The sequence below is a fragment of the Urocitellus parryii genome, chromosome 3 (genome assembly GCF_045843805.1).
Source record: "Urocitellus parryii isolate mUroPar1 chromosome 3, mUroPar1.hap1, whole genome shotgun sequence".
NCBI lineage: Eukaryota > Metazoa > Chordata > Mammalia > Rodentia > Sciuridae > Urocitellus > Urocitellus parryii.
In genome coordinates, this window is record NC_135533.1 from 114,231,751 (window position 1) to 114,251,945 (window position 20,195).

General features: G+C 55.4%; 1 protein-coding gene across 2 annotated transcripts in view; it reads left to right on the forward strand.

Moving 5' to 3' along the window:
- Tpst2 (tyrosylprotein sulfotransferase 2) overlaps positions 1-19,908 on the forward strand; it is a 42,294-nt gene extending 22,386 nt beyond the window's left edge. The window contains exons 2-7 of one of the 2 annotated variants that reach the window (XM_026408530.2): positions 3,485-3,556; positions 6,625-7,545; positions 10,074-10,272; positions 14,741-14,791; positions 17,614-17,662; positions 19,421-19,908. In XM_026408530.2, the coding sequence (XP_026264315.1) occupies positions 6,704-7,545; positions 10,074-10,272; positions 14,741-14,791; positions 17,614-17,655 (1,134 nt within the window). In that variant the 5' untranslated portion in view covers positions 3,485-3,556; positions 6,625-6,703 and the 3' untranslated portion in view covers positions 17,656-17,662; positions 19,421-19,908. Of the gene's footprint in view, positions 1-3,484; positions 3,557-6,624; positions 7,546-10,073; positions 10,273-14,740; positions 14,792-17,613; positions 17,663-19,420 lie in introns of those variants that run through there. The other variant, XR_003302565.1, reaches the window with a different exon arrangement.
- Positions 19,909-20,195: the final 287 nt, after the last annotated feature.

Sequence of the window (20,195 nt, forward strand, 5' to 3'; positions counted from 1 at the left end):
AGCAGTGCCGATTTTCTTCTTGGCCTCCAGACCAGCCTGCTGTGTGGCCTTGGGCAGGTTGTCTGACCTCTCTGAGCTCCAGGAAGTGGATGGTTAATGGGGTCAGTACCCATAAGTGTAAGCTAAGGCCTCTTGGGCAGCAGGCCAGCAGCCTGCCCCTCCCCCTCCCCCAGAGCAACTCTACGTGCTCTTCATGCCCCGCGTCCAGGGCCTCGGGATCACTGTCCCCTTCTCTCACATCCTTGGGTTCAGAGGTCACTGGTCCCCGGGGAGCTCCAGCCTCCCAGCTCTGCAAAGGCGAGGCGTGGGGTGCGGTGTGGAGCCCGGGTGGCCCTGCAGCGGGGGCTGTCGCCGTGGCAGAGAGGAGGAGGCAGGGCCGGGCTGAGCTGGGCACATGGGCACCCTCGGCTGGCCTCGTGTGCTGGCACTGCCCCCTCCCGCCCCGGCCACTGGTTTCCTGGGAGCCCCGTTAGGGCTGAGCTTGGAGCAGCGAGGCGGGCTCAGAGAGGGACAGTTCCCAGCCATCCTCGGGCCTCTTCCCCCTGGGAGTGCCCCCGCTGCAGTGTCCGCAGCGTGACAGGAGCGGTCCTCGTCACCCTGATGACTCGCCAGCAGGAGCGGAGCTGGCGCGAAGTGGGTGCTGAGCAGACAGTCGTGGGCACCGCGTCTGGTGTCGCCAGCCTCGAGCCTCCTGCCTCCCCCCTCCCTAGTGCCCTCAGCGGGCAGCCCTGGGTCAGGGGGCAGCCCTGGGCCGGCTGCAGGACCCTGCAGCCCCCACCCAGGAGCCGGTGACACCACAGCGCATGGCGTCTCGCGTTTGGAAACTGGCTTCTTGTAGTCACATCCATCGTCCCCTGGAGCCGCGGCCTCCTCACTTACCAAACCCAGTGAGAACCTCCCCCCGCAGGCTGCTGCCCAGGCGGCGTGGCTCTCTCCCCTCCCCTGGACCCCAGAGACAGCTCCTCCTGGCGCTGGCCACGTCTCCAGTGCCTGAACCCTGTGCGCACCTCCGAGGAGGTATTGTTGTCCTCCTCATGTCACACAGATGGGGAAATAGGCTGACAGACAGGCTCAGAGACGTCAAGCAATGTACCAGGGACACACAGCAAGAGACCTAGGTTTGGTGGTAAATATCAGTGGTGTTTAATAAATGCTGATGACCTCCTATCAGAAGAGGAGGGTTTGTTGGCCCCCACCCCTGCTTGTCACCTTTCCTGCGTGAGCGCAGTCCAACAGAGCCCTGCTGTGACAGGGACCTCCCAGAGCCAGGGTCCTCTGACTCAGTGTCCCGGGGTCCTCTGACTGTGTGTCCCGCAGCAGCTCTTGGGTGTGGAAGCTCTTAGGTGCTCACCTGCAGGGCCTCCTCTCCTCCCTCCTTCTCCCGGTGACAAAGCGTCTAGCTGTCCCTTGGCACACAGGGCTGGTTCTGGGACACCCCACCTCACCGTTGGTGCCCATCCCCGCAGGGGCTCAGGTTCTCGGGTTTGCAGTGACCCTGGGCACACCCTGCAGTGGCCTCGGAGCGGCCTCCATCCTTCTGACGCCTGTGCCCTGTGAGGGCCTCTCTGCACCCCGAGGGCGTCTTCCTGCAGGGAGGGCCCCTCGTGCTCGGCACAGGGCGACTTTTTCCCAAATATCCCCTCGGAGGTCGGTTGAGTCTGGGACACAGAGCCCCGAGGCAGAGGGCTGGACGCGCAGAGCACGCTCGGCTCCGGGGCCACCGGGCTGGGCTGGGCTGGCCGCAGCGTGTCGCCTGCCAACTCCCGCTCTAGATCTGTGCTGTCCCGTGCAGTGGCCCCTGGCCACTCAGAAGCGAGGCTGACCGTCTGTCCCAGGCTGGACTTGGGTCTCAGTTTCCACCGGCTGCTGGTGGGACCCGCCCGCGTCTCGGAGAGTCCCGAGGCCCTGGCCAGCCGTCCCCAGGGGAGGGGCGGCCGTGGCCGTGGGAACCCCAGGCTGGCGGGCGCCGCGGCTCACTGGCATTTCAAGGGCCGCCGAGGGCAGCTGGGCCGCTGCCATCTGCCTCCGGAAGAGCTTCAAGTGCGTGGCCCCGTGAGCTCCCTTTGTTCCAGGGGCGCAGGCCTGAGCCGCTGCAGTTGGTGGGGGGCTGGCCGTGGACGTGGACCCTCTGTCTGCTGGTGCTAGGTGTGCTGACTGTCCTGGGGCTTCAGGAACAGGTGAGGAGTGGGCAGATCAGAGGCAGGACAGGGAGAGGCCAAGAGCCACTTCCAGCCAGATTCTTTGTCTTCTTTTTCTTTTTGGTGGCGGGGGTGGGGGTACCAGGGATTGAACCCAGGGCACCCGACCACTGAGCCCCATCCCAGCCCTGTTCTGTTCTGTATTTTATTCAGAGACAGGGTCTCACTGAGGGCCTCGCTGTTGCTGAGGCTGGCTTTGAACTTGCAATCCTTCTGCCTCAGCCTCCCGAGCTGCTGGGGTGACAGGGGTGGGCCACCGTGCCCGGCTTGGGCCAGTGTGTTTCTGTGGTGGCCGACATCATCATCATCGTTGCTGGTGTTTGTAAGTGCTTGCTGTTGTCCCGCCCGAGCTTCCCAAGAACCCCTTTTACAGCCTGGGAAAGCTGAGGCTCTGCGGAGGGGTGAGCTGCTCAGTGTAGGCGCCGTCCAGCTCGAGGTCACCTGCCCCCAGAACAGAGCTGGGCTCAGCGAGTCTGGAAAGCCACTTCCCCTCGTGGGCCTCAGGGGTCCCATCTGTTCACTGGGGACAGGTGGGAACTAGACTAAACGTTGTTCCCACCCGAGGAGCCAGGACGCAGCCCAGAGGTGCAGGTGCGGGTCCCCTGGGTCTCATGGGAGCCAGGGCCTGGCTGTGCCCCAGGCTCCTCGTGGAGTGGCCTTGTTCCTGTGAGGTGGCGGAAAGTGGGCCCCGCGTCTCAGCTCAGGGTGGGGAAGCTGGTTGGTGTCATGTTTTGTTTTGTTTTGTTTTTTAATCTGTAAAATTGGGAACAATGTCCTTTCTTCTTCTCAGGGTTAAAATGCCACAAGGTCCTCTTCTAGTAGGCATTTGGTTCGTGTTGGGTGGTAATAGCAGGACTTTGGCCAACCCCAGGAGCACCATATTTGTCACAGGCTGGTACACAGTATCTTTGGAGTTGTGCAGTGCACAGCCCTATCCACTGTGCCCAGAAGCCCCGGGCGATAGGGTCTCGCCGTGATCGTTGCTTATTGCCGTACTCACGTTTCCTGGCCTCCAAACTCCTAAGAGAACAGAGAGGCCTACCTGGCAGCCACCTGGGGCCCACTGAGGCCACAGTACTCTTGGTCCACACGCCTCTCTGCTCATGGAGTAAGCCAGTTTGTTCTCCATAGGAGCGGGTGACCCTGGCTGCAGCATCTTCCAGAGTCCCTTCCACAAATGTCACTTCCGGGTGCCTCAGAGCCTGAAAGCCCCTCTGCCTCCCCCAGGGGCCGGGCCCCCCTCCTCGTCGCCTGTCCCTGATGTTGCATCTCCTTTGCCTCCGCAGGGCTGTGCCGGCAGGAAGCCTTGGTGAGCAGGCGCGCGGGCTGGGCCCCAAGGATGACAGCGCCCAGGAGAGGTGAGTGCATCCCGAGGGGCCCCCAGGGAGAGCCCGGCCCAGCGTCCTCTACACCCGGCCTCCAGCCTCAGCCTCCATTATCACCCGGCCAGCCACACTCCCCGGCCAGCTCCCTCTCTGTCCAGCCATCTGGCCAGAAATCCAGTATGAGAAACAGGTCCCCAGCAGCACGGAGAGAGCAGTCCTCTGCCCTCCTGTCTCTGGAAGATGGCACAGAGGAGGCTGCGTGTCTGCAGGGAGGGGGTACCAGCAGAATCCCAGCCGCCCCATGGCCCCCGCTGCCCGTGCCTTCCAAGTCCCTGTGCAAGACTTCCTTGATCCTCGAGAACAAGTTGTCATTATTCCTTTTTCTTGGGAGAAAGAAACACTCAGAGAGAGTTGCCGCTGGGGCGCCAGTGGCTTTTCAAGCCGTCTCCCAGGTCTTTGTTGCCTCTAGTCACATCCACTCTGCCCTCGTGGACCTGTTTTCTCCCAGAGGACCTTGTCCCATCAAGGCCTGCCACTCTGGCTGTGTGACCTTGGATAACTTGCTTCCCCTCTCTGAGCGCTGATGGTGCATGGAAAACCCTTGGCGGAGTGTGCGCTCTAAAAATGTAAAAGCAAAGCTCAGCTTTTACCAGATGTAAACTTTGGAAGCCAGATGGTCTGTACGAAGCAAAACTGGCCAGTGGAGAAGGTCTTCCTGGTCCTGTGTCTGTCCTCTCCCAGGACTTTTCCTTGCGACTTACTATCTAAATCTCCAACCCCAAACACGCTCATGAGTAAACACACACACACACACACACACACACACACACACACACGGGCTTGCACACTTATCCACCCTTTCTAGAAGCACTTTCAGTTTCCAGCTCACCTCCCATCTCCACCTGTCACCCGGCGCAGTCACTGTTCTTGTTCAGCTAAGGGCTGACTGACAGCTCCCCAGGACTCCTGCACCCCCTCGCACCAAGCGTCAGAATTCTCATCTCAGCTCTAAGGGGAGAGGCTCACTGAGCCCTGGAAGGAGCTGAGGGCCCCGCTAGGGAATTCTGGGTGGCCTCAGGTCCTGTCCATCCTGCCTTCCCCTGGCAAGTGGCCCTGGAGTTAGCTGTCCTGGTGGTGGACCTTGAATTGAGGCCACCAGGGAACCCCTGGCATCGTCAGCAGAATGGAACATGTGACCCCGTTTTTCCGGAGGAGAAGGAGAGCCTGCGATGGGCCTTTGATTTATCGGCCACGTGTGGTCCCCTCCCAGCCGCTGAGGTCTGCCAGTCCTCCTGTTTATTTTGCAGAAGAAGAGACTGTGGTTCAGAGTGGGGAAGTGACTCTCCCAGAGCCCACAGCTGTTCTGTTCCAGGCCTGGGGCTTCATCGCCTGGGCTCCTGCCCCAGTATTGATTTTCCATTTGCAGCCCGCAGAGAAGGCGCAGGCAGCCGTGCCCTTGGGGGTCAACTGGCCCAGCTGCAGAGAGGTCCTTTGGTGCTTTTGAGTTGAATCTCATACCCAGAAAAGAGTGCCCTCCCCCAGGCCCTCCGCGGTTCCTGGCTTGCTAAGCTGCCCCCGGGCACGCGGTGTGTTTTCCTTAGTGGACTTAAGAAGTGGCTGTCCCCTGAGGGGGGAACCTTCTTTACTCTCCACCTGCCTGTTTCCTCTGCACTAGTCAGAGTTCAGGGCGAGGCCAGGCTCCTGCAGAAGGCCTCTGTCACTGCTTGGGGGACCTGTCACTCCGTACAATTTCTCACCTCCATAGGCCAACTTCTGCTACAAATAGGTGCTCATTAAAAGTTGGAATCACCCAATAGCCAGGGATCGCAGGAGAAGGCGTGAGTAGGCTCTGGGAAGCTGCTTCTGTGCCACCTTGGATGCCTGCCAGGTGGAGGGTCCTGACCGTCCTCAGTGGCCCTCTCAGGCTGACACTTTGAGGCCCATTTTACAGATGAGCTCAGAGCAGTTAAGTCTGTTGCCCCACCTCACACAGCCAGGAAGGGGCCAAGCTGGGATTCCAGCCCAGGCTCCCCGACTCTGAATGTCCTGGGACCCAGGTTTGACCTTGATTGTGGAAAGGGATGGGAGGGGCAGATGGGGAAACCATCAACGGAGCCTCCTGACTGGCCCCGGCCTCCACTGTGCCCTGCAGGCCCCCTCTGGCTGCTGCCCACCCACACCTCCAGTCCTGCCCTCCAGCCCGCAGCTCCCCTGAGACTTCCCTCCACCGACTCCCACTGCAGGGCCTTGGCACGCTCTGTTCCTCTGCCTGGAACCCCTGGGCAGAGCGTGGTCATCTGGATTGAAGGCCAGGCCTCCTGGGCTGGGTGCGAGCTTGGGCCCTGCTCGGCCGCTCCCCAGACTCACAGCTGGGGCAGCCCCTCGGGCCCTAGTTTCCCCTCCCTACGATGGGGATTCCATGGCAGGCACCTGGCCGGGTCCAGGCCCTGCCCAGTCCAGAAGGGTTTAGTGAGCAGCTCCTAGATGCACAGCCCTGTGCACAGCTGGGGGATACATAGCCTTGGACAGAGGTGACAGGAGGCCCTGCACCCTGGGACCAGAGGTGCTGGGAGTGTGTGGTCATATTCTGGGAGTAAATGTTGCAGTTTTGATAGTAAATATTATTGGGGGGGGGTCCCAGGGATTGAACCCAGGGGCCCTTGACCACGGAGCCCCACCCCCAGCCCTACGTTGCATTTTATTTAGAGACAGGGTCTCCCTGAGCTGCTTAAGGCCTCGCTGTGGCTGAGGATGGCCCTGAACTCGCGACCCTCCTGCCTCAGTCTTCCCAGCCGCTGGGGTAACAGGCGCCGGCCACCTGCGCGGCCACAGTGACCCTTACAGAGGTCCTCACTGCCTACCTGCAGATGGAGACAGCGGGAATGTCGGGAAGTGGAGAAGGGAGGATTGGAGTCCAGGCAGTCAGGCCTGGACTTTTGGGTCCTTTTGGGTCTGTGGGCTCCCTCGGGGTGACAGCTCTTCCCGTGAGCGAGGAGAACCCAGCGCGGCTTAGGAGTTCTGTCTTAGGTCCTGGCGCCGCATTGAGAGCCACCACTTGTAGTGGACAGGGCTCGCTGACGGTGGTGCCCCTCTCTCCCCAGATGCAGGCTCTGCGGGCCGCCGGCTGACCTGGCGCTGAAGCGGCCCCCCAGGCCGGGCCTGCCCCGCCCGCGGCCCAGCATGCGCCTGTCAGTGCGCCGGGCGCTGGTGGCGGCGGGCTGCGCGCTGGCCCTGGTGCTGGCCGTGCAGCTGGGCCAGCAGGCGCTGGAGTGCCGCGCGGTGCTGGCCGGTCGGCGCAGCCCGCCGCGGGCCATGAGGCGGGAGCAGGAGGAGCTGGTGATGGTGGGCGCCGACCGCGTGGAGTACCGCTACGGCCGGGCCATGCCGCTCATCTTCGTGGGCGGGGTGCCCCGCAGCGGCACCACACTGATGCGCGCCATGCTGGACGCACACCCCGAGGTGCGCTGCGGCGAGGAGACGCGCATCATCCCACGCGTGCTGGCCATGCGCCAGTCCTGGTCCAAGTCGGGCCGCGAGAAGCTGCGGCTGGACGAGGCGGGCGTGACGGACGAGGTGCTGGACGCCGCCATGCAGGCCTTCATCCTGGAGGTGATCGCCAAGCACGGCGAGCCGGCGCGCGTGCTGTGCAACAAGGACCCCTTCACGCTCAAGTCCTCCGTCTACCTGTCGCGCCTCTTCCCCAACTCCAAGTTCCTCCTGATGGTGCGGGACGGCCGCGCGTCCGTGCACTCCATGATCACGCGCAAGGTCACCATCGCGGGCTTCGACCTCAGCAGCTACCGGGACTGCCTGACCAAGTGGAACAAGGCCATCGAGGTGATGTACTCCCAGTGCATGGAGGTGGGCAGGGACAAGTGCCTGCCCGTGTACTACGAGCAGCTGGTGCTGCACCCGCGCCGCTCCCTCAAGCTCATCCTGGACTTCCTGGGCATCGCCTGGAGCGACGCTGTGCTACACCACGAAGACCTCATCGGCAAGCCGGGCGGCGTCTCCCTGTCCAAGTGAGTGCAGCCCCGCGCCCTTCCAGGGTGTCAGGCGGGAAGGTGGCTCTGCTTCTGCTGAGCTGTGTGGCCTTGGGCAAGTCTCTGCACCTCCCTGAGCCTCAGCCCCTCTGTTACAGTGGTGGAAGATCTGGCTAAGAGCAGAGCCTTGCCCTGGATCTCCCACCTCGTAGCTCTGGCATTGACTAGGTTGCCCTTGCTCTCAGCCCTTTTCATTCTCAAAAAAGAAAAAGAAAAAAAGGAGGTGTGGGGGACAATCACTCTTTTTTTCCAGGAGAATCAGCAAACTTTATTATGCTTTGTACTGGGGCACTAAGGAATAGGCCAGGCACAGTAAGGACACAGATTCTAGAACCAGGCTGTCTGGGTTCAAACCCCAGCTCTGCCACCTCCTGGCTGTGTGACCTTGGACAAGTGACTCAACCTCTCTGCATTTCTGTTCACTCACCTGTAACAGTATCATCTGTCTTGCAGCCACCTGTGAGCATGTGATAGGTTAAGGGTACTGTCATGAGCCTCACTGTCACTACCATTCAGTGAGTGCCTGCGAGGTGTCAACATTACATGAAGCCCCTAACAGGCCTAGTCTCCTTTGATCCCCATGGGCAGGATTTGGGAACTACCCTGATCCCCGTCTATGTGGATGGCAGAGAGAAGTTACAGGCCCGCGGGCACACAGCCAGCGACCCTGGGCTGGGATGGAACCCAGGTCTACTGGCTGGTCCCTGCTGGCTCCGTCCCCACTGCTCTAGGGTCTGGAACCGAGCTGGAGGCTCGCAGCAGCTTCTCAGGTGCAGTGGGTGCCCGTGAGCCAGGGGCTCCGCTGGTTGGAGCAGGGCTGGGATTTTGTAGGTGATGGGATACAAAGATCAGATTGCCACAGGAGTACTGTTTATTGTAGAGAATCAGGAATATGCAACAAACAGAAAGGTCTTCCTGTGTCTGTTGGTCCTTTTTAGGGCAGACAACTGGAATCCTGTTGAATACGTTCTTCTTTTCTGCTTATATATGGGACCACTTACCCATGGTACCCAGAACTCTGCTGTGCCATCATTTTGAATGGCTGAGTAATATTCCACTATAGATGACATGTTCTGTGTAACATCCCCTATTGTTGGGTACTTCGGTTAGTCCCAGCCTTATTGGTGTTATCAAGCATCATTCCCACTCATGTTCTGGGATGTATCTGAGTTAGTTCCGTACCCTAAAGTCCTGCAGACATGAAGGTCCAAGCACACGCCATGTGCGTATTTGTGGTCTCTGGCATCCTGGTTGGTCCACAGGCCAAAGGAAGGGTCTTCCCTCCAGCCCACACCCTCACCTTCCTCGTCTCTCTCTGCTCCCAGTCCTGCCTTCCTTTTGCTACATCTTTCTGTCCTCTTCCTCACACCATCTCTTAGTTGGGGTGGAAGCAGCTAGAAAAGTGCCTTTGATCCTACGGGTTCCCCACCCCCCATCCCACAAGGCCTTGGAATTGTAACTGGTGACATCTTTGTGTTCTGATGACTTGGCAGACCTATTGCCAGGAGAGTCAGGAGCGTGTAGGAGATAATGGTTGGGCTATTATAAGAGCAAAAAATTGAGAACAACCTGAGTGTTCATCTTCAGGGGAGGGGGCAGAATAAGCTGTGGCTTGTTCCGACTGTGGAATGCTACTTAGCCAGTAAAAAGAATGAAGCATCAGGTGAAAAATAAGTTGTAGAGCAATGCATATGCATTGGTCATTTCTCTTTTAAAAACAGCAAACAAAAATCATAACTTTCCCCTGTGTGTCAGAGAGAGCTAACCTGTATTGATAACCATATACTCTATTAAGAACTAACTTTGTATCAATTCATTTATTCTTCAGAAGAGCGCAGTGAGGTGCGTACTATTATTATTCCCATTTATGAATGAGGAAATTGAGGTTCAGAAAGGTGCGGTAACTCTGCCAAGGCCACACAGCCATTGTTGATACAGCCAACATTTGAACTATAAGTCTGGCCCTGAGTCAGCTCTTAACCATTCTATTTAAAAGTTCAGAGAAAGAATTGAAAGGGTGTGCTCCAGATAGCTAAGACTAGCACCGGTATGAGGCTCTGACTGGGGGCATTTTTAGCTTTACCATTAGTGTTCCATCTTTTTTTAATTATTATTATTTTATTTTTTTTATTTAAGGAAAAAATACCCGTGTTAGTCATAGACATAAACATTAATTTTTTTAAAAGTCAGAGAAAGGCTGGGGATGCATCTCGGTAGTGCTTGCAGAGCATGTGTAAGGCCTCATGGTTCAACCCTCAGCATTGCAAAAACAAACAAATAAATAAATAGATGATAGAGAGGTCAAGGAAGCAGGATTTATGCACCAATAGTATGCACTGCTGTTTTCTTCCGCCTCCCACCACACACCCTGCCCCATTGCACAGAGAGGTGTGAGGCCACGGGTCTCACCTGCAGGCTCACAGTCGAGGGGGTAGCCCTCTCATCCTTTCCCCAGAGTGGCCGAGCAGGGCGCCTGCCCCTGCCCTGACCAGACTGTCCTCCCCCAGGATCGAGCGGTCCACGGACCAGGTCATCAAGCCTGTGAACCTGGAAGCGCTCTCCAAGTGGACCGGCCACATCCCCCGGGACGTGGTGAGGGACATGGCCCGGATCGCCCCTATGCTGGCCCGGCTGGGCTACGACCCGTATGCAAACCCACCCAACTACGGCGACCCCGACCCTATCGTCATCAACAACACGCAGCGGGTGAGTGTGCCTGTGGAGACGCGCTCCTGGGCTTCCGCAGGAGTGGGGGCGCCAGCCCCTGAGGACGCACTCCCTCTGTGATTCCTGAGCTCTGGCTTGTTTCTGTCTAGGGACGTGGTGAATTCATGACTGCTTGTATTTCCATTTTTTCTTGGGCTGCAGGGAAGCTCAAAACCAACCGGTAAAGCCAAGCGCTGTGGCACCATCTTGTAATCCTAGTGACTGGGGAGGCTGAGGCAGGAGGATTGCAAGTCCCAGGCCAGCCTCAGCAACTTAGCAAGTTCTTGTCTCTAAATAAAAAAAAGTGGGGGTCCCAGGGTGTGGTCAGTGGTTAAGCACCCCTGGGCTCAATCCCTGGTACCAAAACTACAACAGCAACAAAAACCCCAAAAGGGAGCCCTTCTCCCACCCTGCAGCTGAGAGCGGACGCATTTGTGTGCTGGTTGCCTCTCATTTCTCCACTCTTCCTCGCCCTTCCCTTCCTGATTCCCGGCTGTTTCTGTAGCATGCCAAGTCTTTGTTGAGTGGGCATAAACAGATAAACTATGGGTCCCTTTATTGTCCTGTAAGGCCTAATGTTGATTTCTCAACACGTGTGAGTTTACAGCTACTTAAACTCCTTTTTTTCTTTTTTCTTTATTTTTTTTTTCCAGCAGTGCTGGGGATTCAACCCAGGACCTTGCACTTACTTGCTCTACTGCTGAACCACCTTTTTAAAATTTTATACTGATTGAGTCTCACTTAGTTGCCCAGGTTGGCCTTGAACTCCTGGGCTCTAGCAATCCTCCTGCCTCAGCCTCCCAAGTAGCTGGGACGATAGGTGCACCCCACGCCCAGCTTGCACTAAGAGTCTTCAGTGTCTCAGTTCTTGCTAATCTCCCCCCCCCCCCGCGCCCCTTTTCTTTTCCCCTTTGGTACCAGCGATTGAACTCAGGGGCACTCAACCACCAAGCCTCAAAGTCCCCAGCCCTTTTTATGTTTTATTTAGAGACAGGGTCTCGCTGAGTTGCTTAGTGCCTTCCTAAGTTGCTGAGGCTGGCCTGCAACTTTCGGTCCTCCTGCCTCAGCCTCCCAAGCCACTGGGATTGCAGGCGTGCACCATCACACCTGGCTTAATTTCTGTTTTCAACAAGGAGCAGTTTACTAACACTGATCTCTAGACTTTCTGCTCTTGGAATCCAAAATATAAACCCATCTGTGGGGCTCCTAGGGTGTGCGAATTCCTTCTCCCCAACTTCACTTGATTTTGCAAAACATTTACAGAAACACTCAGAGATCCAGTGAACGCAGCCAGCCTGTGCTGCATGGTAGACTTTCACCACTGGATATGGTGCATTTTTATTATTTTCTTGTTATGAATATTTCTTGATTGATTTTTTATTTAAAATAATTTTTTTGTAGTTGTTGAAGGACAGCATGCCTTTATTTTATTTATTTTTACGTGGTACTGAGGGTTGAACCCAGTGCTTCATGCATGCTAGGCAAGCGCTCTTTAACTTAACTATGGCCCCAGCCCTTATTGACTTTTATTTTGTTTTTTAATTTTTTATTACTATTTAATTAGACTTCATTTAAACCCTACCCATGTCTTCATGTACTTTTCCATACACATGCTCTACCTCATGACAAAAAAATCAACTGTCAAGACATTAAACTGTACCCCATAAGTACATATTATTATTATATGCCAATTAAAATAGGATGGGCTGGGGGTGCGGCTCAGACGTAGAGTGCCTACCTAGCATGCACCAGGCCCAGGGTTCCGTCCTTGGTGCTGCAAAATACATACATACATAAAATGAGGTGCCATTTTGCCATAGTCGTAATTATTGACTGAGTTATAAAGAAGAGTATGGCGATGATCTTGAAATCCAGACCCTCTGTGCTTCCTAGAAGTGGGGGCTGGAGCAGGAGGAATCAGTAGCTCCTCTGGGGTCTCTTTAAAAGATGAAAGCCCTTGCCAGGTGTGATGGTGCGCACCTGTCATCCCAGCAGCTCGGGAGGCTGAGGCAGGAGGATTGAAAGTTCGAGGCCAGCCTCAGCAACTTAGCAAGTCCCTAAGTAACTCAGCAAGATCCTTTCTCTAAGTGAAATACAAAAAAAAAAAAAAAAAGCTGGAGATGTGGCTCAGTGGTTAAGTGTCCCTGGGTTCAATCTCCAGTTCCCAAAAAAAAAAAAAAAAAAAGGTGGCCCCTGGCTTGGCCCTGGCTGTGCGGCACAAAGGCTGGACTTTGTGTATTTTATTGGATATAAATAATCCTCATGAGCACTGGTGGCTAGGATCCGCTCTTTGGAGCTTTTCTGTTTTTGTAAAATAGAAGATGTCCCAGGATTTCTTGCACAGAGATTGCTTCTCGGGGGGTCTACAAGTCCCAGCAAGGGCCAGACACCCAGCTGAATCCTTTTATTTATTTATTTTTAATTTTGTAGCTGTAGGTGGTCACGATGCCTTTACTTATTTACTATTTACTTATTTTTCTGTGGTGCTGAGGATGGCACCCAGGGCCTCACACGTGCTAGGCGAGCACCCTACCACTGAGCCCCAGCCCCCAGCTGTTCTTCACGGTGGTTTTGCCGTGTCTCTGAAGTCCCCTCGTGAACAGCGGCGTGAGAGCGAGTGTGCTGCAGACGGTCGGTCGGGTCCTGGGTGAGGAAAGGCCCAGTGCTGATAAGATCGTCTGGCCCCGATGCTGTCCTTCATAGCCACCGGCAGCCACGGGCTCTGATGGGTCCTGTGGCCTGAGACTCGCCGGAATTGAGGGGTGCTGTGGGCACAACGTCCACACTGGAGTCTGAAGTCTTGGGACAAGAGAAAGGCTGTGAGCGGCCTCACTGACTCATCCTGTATAGAGTACGTCACATTTTCAATCCATCGGGTTACATAAAAGGTGTTATCAGCAGTAGTTCCCGGGTCTCATTGTATGTTTTAACCCGATAAATCCCAAGTGTTCAATTCTGCAAGCACAATGAATATTCAAATGGGATCTTCTTTTTCTTTTCTTTTTCTTTTTGATACTGGGGATTGAACCCAGGGTCACTTAACCCCTGAGCCCCCTCCCCAGCCCTTTTTGTATTTTACTTAGAGACAGGGTCTCGCTGAGTTGCTTAGGACCTCACTAAATTGCTGAGGCTGGCTTTGAACCCACGATCCTCCTGCCTCAGCCTCCCCAGCCGCTGGGATGACAGGCGTGGGCCACCGCGCCCAGCTTCAAATGTGGTGTCAGGGTCCCCATTAAGGAGTATACTTGATGCTCCAGCTAAGGTTTTTCAGGTTCTAGATCTGAGATGAAATGGGCTCCCGTGGCCACTAGGGAACTGGACGTGGTGCCAGGCTTGGTGGCACATGCCTGCCATCCCGGGTGCTCGGGAGACTGAGGTGGGAGGACAAGCTCGGGCAGCCTCGGCAACTCAGCAAGACCTTGCCTCAAAATAAAAAGGAGTGGAGATGGGGCTCAGTGGGAGAGCTCCCCGGGTTCAGCCCAGAACTCAAATAATAATAATAAAAAAGGAGGGGGGTGGGAGGGAGGGAGGAAGAAGAAGAAGAAAACTTAGAAGTTCCATAGTTGATTCACATTATGTTTCTTTTTGTTTTCTTCTGAGGCATAATTGAAGTACCATAAGATTCACGGATCATAATGCACGACTGTTTTAGCAGATTTATAAAGTTGAGGGCAGAACAGCTTTAGGACATCTCATTCACCCCCAAGCATTCCCAGGTGCCTGTTCACAGTTAAGCCCGCTCCCCTCTCAGCTGCAGGCGACTAATCTACCTTCACTGTCCGTGGGTCTGCCTTCCCTAGGCACTTCATTAGGATACACTCACACAGCCAGGGGCGGTGCGCACACCTGTCACCCCTGTGGCCTGGAGGCTGAGGCAGGAGGATCCTGAGTTCAAAGCCAGCCTCAGCCACTTATTGAGGCCCTAAGCAACTCAGTGAGACCCTGTCTCTAAATAAAAATATAAAAAAAAGGGCTGGGGACGGGGCTCAGTGGTTACATACCCCTGGGTTCAATTCCTGGTATCAAAAAAAAAAATAGACTCCTCAGGTCGCTCCTAGCCACTTTGTTCGGGGTGACTCTGGGGGCTCCTTGTGTCCCTGTTTGTGTTGGCTGTTACTGGGTACCATCTGTAGTGCCACCTCGGCACGGGAAGTTCCCAGAGAACAAGAATCTCCATCCTCTGGCTAACATTGTACCTCCAGTGCTTGGGATAAGAGGAGCTCATAAATGTCGGATGGGTGGACAGGTGGATGGATGGACGGACAGGTAGATGGATGGACAGGTGGACATATGGATGGATGGACAGGTGGAGGGTGGGGAGAGGAGGGAGGGAGGAGGAGGAATAGAGAGAAGGGCACATTGATTGGTGGGTGGGTGGATGGGGAGATGGGTGAGGGCAGATGGAGGGATGGCCCGACTGTGCCCCTTGGTCATTTCCACCGTGGTGACACTGCTTTTCTCTCCCTAGGTCTTGAAAGGGGACTACAAAACACCAGCCAATCTGAAGGGATATTTTCAGGTTAGAAACCCTGGGGCCACCCCTAGTTCTGCTTTCCTGGCTGGGCCACTAGCTTGTGTGTGCCGTGGACACGTCCCTGCTCCTCGCTGACGGTCTCCCCATCACAAACTCGGGTGGGGACTAGTGGGCGGAGGGGCTGATGCAGCTGGGGCCCATCGCAGTCTGCCCGCCCGCCACCCTCGCCACACTGCGAGTGCCGTGGAGGGTCTGGGGGGACCTGCTGTGGCACATCCCTCTCGTCTGATTGAAGGCAGGGGTTCCAGACAGCCCGGGGGGATTTTCCTCCATGCCCCCCAAAGAGACAGAGAGAGAGAGAGAGGTGTGTGTGCGAGGGTCGTACAATGCATGTGTCCGTGCAAATGGAGATGTGCCCACTCCTGCATCCCTGCGTGTCCCTGTGACGGTCTCCCAGGTGTCCCTGGCGTATCCGCAGGGGTGGCCCATGCTTTATGTCACTGTGGGAAGGGACGGGCCTCAGCACACAGCAGGGACAGCCCTTTACCTCTGGAGCTGCTGTTCTGGTGTGGCAGTGCCACCTCTTTGACACCTATTAACTCCATCTCCCCAGGTGTGGCTTGTGTCACCCAGAGCAGCTTAGAGACCCGGTGGGGTTGAAAGAGCTTTCCCCTGTCCACACACGCTACCCCGTGTGTTCCAACTGTCATGAAGCTGTTTCAAAACACACACTGCACGCGTGTTTGACACAGAGCTTCTGTGATCTCAACACCACAAACACGGATGGTATCCAGGGTGGAAAGTGTCGCTGGTGGGTGACGCTTCGCCCACCACCGATCCCTTCATGACGTGAGCGAGAAGGGCAGCCAGAAACGCTGGGAAGTCTCCGTTCTGAGTCCCCAAGGGACCTCTCAAATCTCCACGTAGTGCAACAGACATAAATCACAGTGCGTTTCTGGAGTTTGGGGTGAAAATGTCAGATGCCTAAGTATCTTGGATAAGGAAAGTAAAACAAAGATTTGGGTTGTACACAAAACAAAGGCGTCTTGTTAGTCACTAACGGCGCCTTCCTGAGAATTACCAGGCTTATAATTTATTGGTGAAAATACCCGCATTTAAGTGAAGGAGTGTTGCTAAAATTACTAGTTTTAGTTTGTGCGTGTGTTTTATTTAATTTGGCAAAATAAAGAGTAACCCTAACCCTATGGCGGTGGGCTTTAATTATCTAGTGAATGAGGGCTGAGCACCTGGGGGGGAGCCACAGCCTGAGCACTTCCCCGATGTTTGGGGAGCGGGTCCTGCAGGCTCCCTGAGGGTCACAGATCTGAACTTGCCACTGTGAGCAGTGTGGCCAGAACTAGCGAGCACTAGGTACTGTCCCTTAAACCCAGATGAAGAAGTGAGCCCGGCACTGGGGTGCACGCTTGTCATCCCAGCAGCTTGGGAGGCTGAGGCCGGAGGACACGAGTTCAAAGCCAGCCTCGGCAACTTAGGGAGGCCCTAAGCAACTCAGCGAGACCCTGTCTCAAAATAAAAAATAAATAAAACTAGGCTGGGGAGGTGGCTCAGAGGTTAAGCAACCCTGAGTTCAATCCCTGCGACCTCAAAGTAAAAAAATAAGAATGAAGCAAGAACGAGGGACGGAAACAGACGCGGGGGTCACCCCCCACCTGAAACCCTCCCACTGCTGCAGATGCTTTAGCAGATGGCCCTCTGTTTGCTCCAGCAGATGAGCTGCAGTTCTGTTGGGTGAGCTGCGCGTGGCCATCTTCAGGTCCCCAGCTGTACTCGGGCCGTCTGGGACAGCTGCGCAGTGTTCTCTGTAATGCAGGTGCCACAACCTCTTAGCTGTTTCCTTAGGATCATCCCCGGTTCCTGCAGCGTCCCCATGAGGTCCGTGCACACCATGCCCCTGCTTCCCCCCTGCACCCCACCCCGTGCCTCCCAGACCCCCCTGGTGTTGCCCACCGTCTGTGGGGCATCTGTGGGGCGAGGGGTCCATCTGATCATCCACTCAGAATTCACTTTTAAGGAGTAGCGTGGGGTGGAAGGGGGTGGTATTTTGTGAACTCTTGAGGAGCACTTATAACATTTTACCAAACTGGCTGGGTGTCCAGTCCCCTGCAGCGTTGGCGGGCCCAAGGCAGCTGGCAGAGCCGGGACTGGTCTGGGTTGCTATTAGGAGAAGATAGGAAGGGTCCATCCCTGCTCTCTGGCCTGGCCTCCCCTGTTGTCCCCCACGCCATCCAGGGCGTTGCCGAAGCTGGAAGGAGTCAGGGCAGCTGCATGTTGGTGGCGGACAGTGCCGTCCACACAGCCCTGGGTGCTTCCCTGCCCGCTGTCAGTCACCAACCAGGAACCCCCATACCTAGGCTCCGGGATGAAGTCACTGGCCCTTGGGGGTGAACTTGGCCTCCAGGCCCTCTGACCTCCTGGGATCCTGGGGATCAGCTCAGAACTCCAGCCCTCTCCTCCTGCTGGGTCTTTCTGGCGACCACCCTCGAAGCCACCAGGGCACTCGTGTGATACAGGAGATCCCAAGGAGGGTGGGAGCTGTGTGACCAGAACAGGGACAAAGACCTACCTACCACCCCCAGATCCGATGTCGCCTGGTCCCCTTCCTGAGCCCCACGCCCTGTGGTGTCACCTGGGTTGGTCTTTATATATGTGTGTCTGAGGGACTCTGCCCCCTGCCAGAGGGGACCCTCCACTCCGTGAGAACAGGCCCTGGCACCTAGTGGGTGTGAGGGAATTACTTGAGAGCTTGTGTGTGTGTGTGTGTGTGTGTGTGTGTGTGTGTGACTAGTGATGCTGCGGGTGGGCCTCACCGGCCACCTGGTGACCCCTCCCCCTGCTGTCTCCCCCAGGTGAACCCGAACAGCACCTCTTCCCACCTGGGAAGCTCGTGATTTCCAGGTAGGTCTGCCCACTTCCGGGCTCCAAGGCTTCTCCGCTCAGGAGCCACCATCCCCTGGGAGCAGTGTCCACCAAGGTGGGCTGACCCAGCCCCCTCAGGTTTCCATGGTGACAGGCTGGGGAGCTATTTATAGAAGGGAGACTTAGTCTCCTAGCTCTGGATCAGGGCTGGGGGAGGGAGGCATCCATGCTGAACCAGCCCTGGGGAGGGGGTAGGAGGGACCAGCCTGCCCGGTGGCATCCGGTGTGGCCCACAGCAATTAATGATCTAATAATAGTTGCAAGCAGTTCCATTCTAAGAATAACACCCGAGGCACCGGGCCAGGTACGTCTTTGTGTTCCTCATTTAATCCTCCGTGGCCCTGGGAGGCGGGGGACACAATTCTACCATTTTTACCAAGGAGAAAAACCCAAACACAGAGAGGGCCTTTGAGGTACCCAAGGCCACACGGCCACCCAGTGGCAGAATCCGCCCTGAAGTCCTCTCCCCCAGTGTGTGCTCTAGTTTGTGTTCTTCAGGGCATGGTCACCCATCCTGGTTTGGCTAAGGGGCAGGGAAAGGGATTCTGAACTTGGAAACTCCCATTCATGAGAACACCAGGCGTCACCTCTCTGGGCCTCCAGTTCTCATATCTGGAGAGTGGGGACTCATCAGTGTCCACCTCTGAGGGACAGGGGAGCTGGCCCAGGTGGGAAGGCTCACAACTGTAAAAGCAGTGGACCCTCCCCATGAACTTGGGACGGGAGTCCAGGCTCCAGCAAGTGAGCTGGCCTCCCGACACGCCCCCGCCCCAGCAAGGAAAGCAAGGGGGACCCCACAGAGAACCCCACACAGAACTCAGGACCAATTTGTACTTTCCTTTTTTTTTTTTTTTTTTTTTTTTACAGCTTTGGGCCAGTGCTTTACCACTGAGCTACACGCCCCCCGCCCTCCCTATTATTTTAATTTTACTAATCTTATCCTACTTTTAAATAATCAGAATATTTATGAGTGTGTCTCTAAGTCTGCTTCACACCAGCCTGCCCGGCTAGGGACACTGGGGCTCTGTCCTCCTCAGAGGTCCCACCTTGAGTTGTGCTAAGATCCCAGAGTTTAACTCCACAGAGAAGAACCTTCCTGTTGAAAACAGCTTCCCTTCCTGCCATCCCAACTCGAGTCCTCTTTGCTGACTTCCTGTGGATTCGTTGGTAGAATCCTGGACCTTTTTTACGAAACCGGGTTTATATACGTGGTGCAGTAGCTGATCCTGGGCCGAGTTCACCTTGAACAAATGCTCATCATTCCCTGGCCTCTATCCCCAGATCACTGCCATTTGGTCTTTATAATTAAGAAGAATGGCCAGGCGCCGTGGCCCACACCTGTGATCCCAGCCACTCCCGAGGCTGAGGCAGGAGGGTCATGAGTTCAAAGCCAGTCTCAGCAACTGAGCGAGGCCCTGAGCAGCTCAGTGAGACCCTGTCTCTAAATAAAATACAAAAAGGGCTGGGGATGGGGCTCGGGGGTTAAGCGTCCATGGGTTCAGTCCCTGGTTCCAAATAAATAAATAAGTGCATCTTGGAGGTCAGGTGGGAGCAGGTTGACATGCGGGTGAGAACCCAAGGAATGTTCTCAAATCCTCTCCTGCCACCTGGGATGCGTGTATAAACCTTGCACTCTCACGCCATGGAGGAGGACTACACCTCACACAGACGCAAGTGTAAATATAAAACCTCTGTTTCAGGCTGTGACAATGGGCTCAACGCAGTCTTCCCTTTCAGATCTCTGCAAATGGCTTTGTTGCCGAGAAAAGAAGAAGCTGCATTCGAGTGGAAATCGGACCCTAATCCAAGCATATTGCTTGCTATTAATCACCAAAACAGGACTGCCAGGGAGGAATGTATTGCATATGTTTGCAAAAACAGAAGCTTTTGACACTGTCCCTTGACACTCTCTCTGGACGTGGCAGGGCCAAGAGTGTGGATGTGCTCTGGCTTTTGGAACTTAGGTATTTTGTATTTTCCCCTGTTTTTTTTTTTTGTTGTTTTTTTTTTTTTTTTTTTTTTTTTAATGGATCTGCTGTCCTCCTCTGTCATTTGCAGGACTTCCTCCGTGGCTTTGTTTGTTGGGACAAGATCTACAACCTGTGCCTCTTCCTTTTCACCCTTACTTTGAATTTCAAAAAATCTATTTAAGAATTTAATATATGAGACTTTCTTGATTTCTCTCCCACTTCTACTCCGTTTAACAGAGAAAAAGAATTATTTGAATAAAGTGATCAGAGTCTCATTTGTCAATGCCGTACTTCACCAAGTGAACAGATTTCTGTGCCCGAGTTGAGTTGTCACATGGATGGGTGACAAGCAGAAGACGGAGAACTTGTCCATACGAGGGACAGCTGAACACCCCATGTCAGGCTAGTGGTTCGCTGGGACTCAGAGGAACTGTCGTAGTCATGGTGGTTGGTGAGATACCAGAGAAAAACCAGGTCAGGGAAAAGCCACACAGAGGCCAGGCTGTTTCTCTCTGCCCTGTGGAGTCTTTTTTGGTACCTGG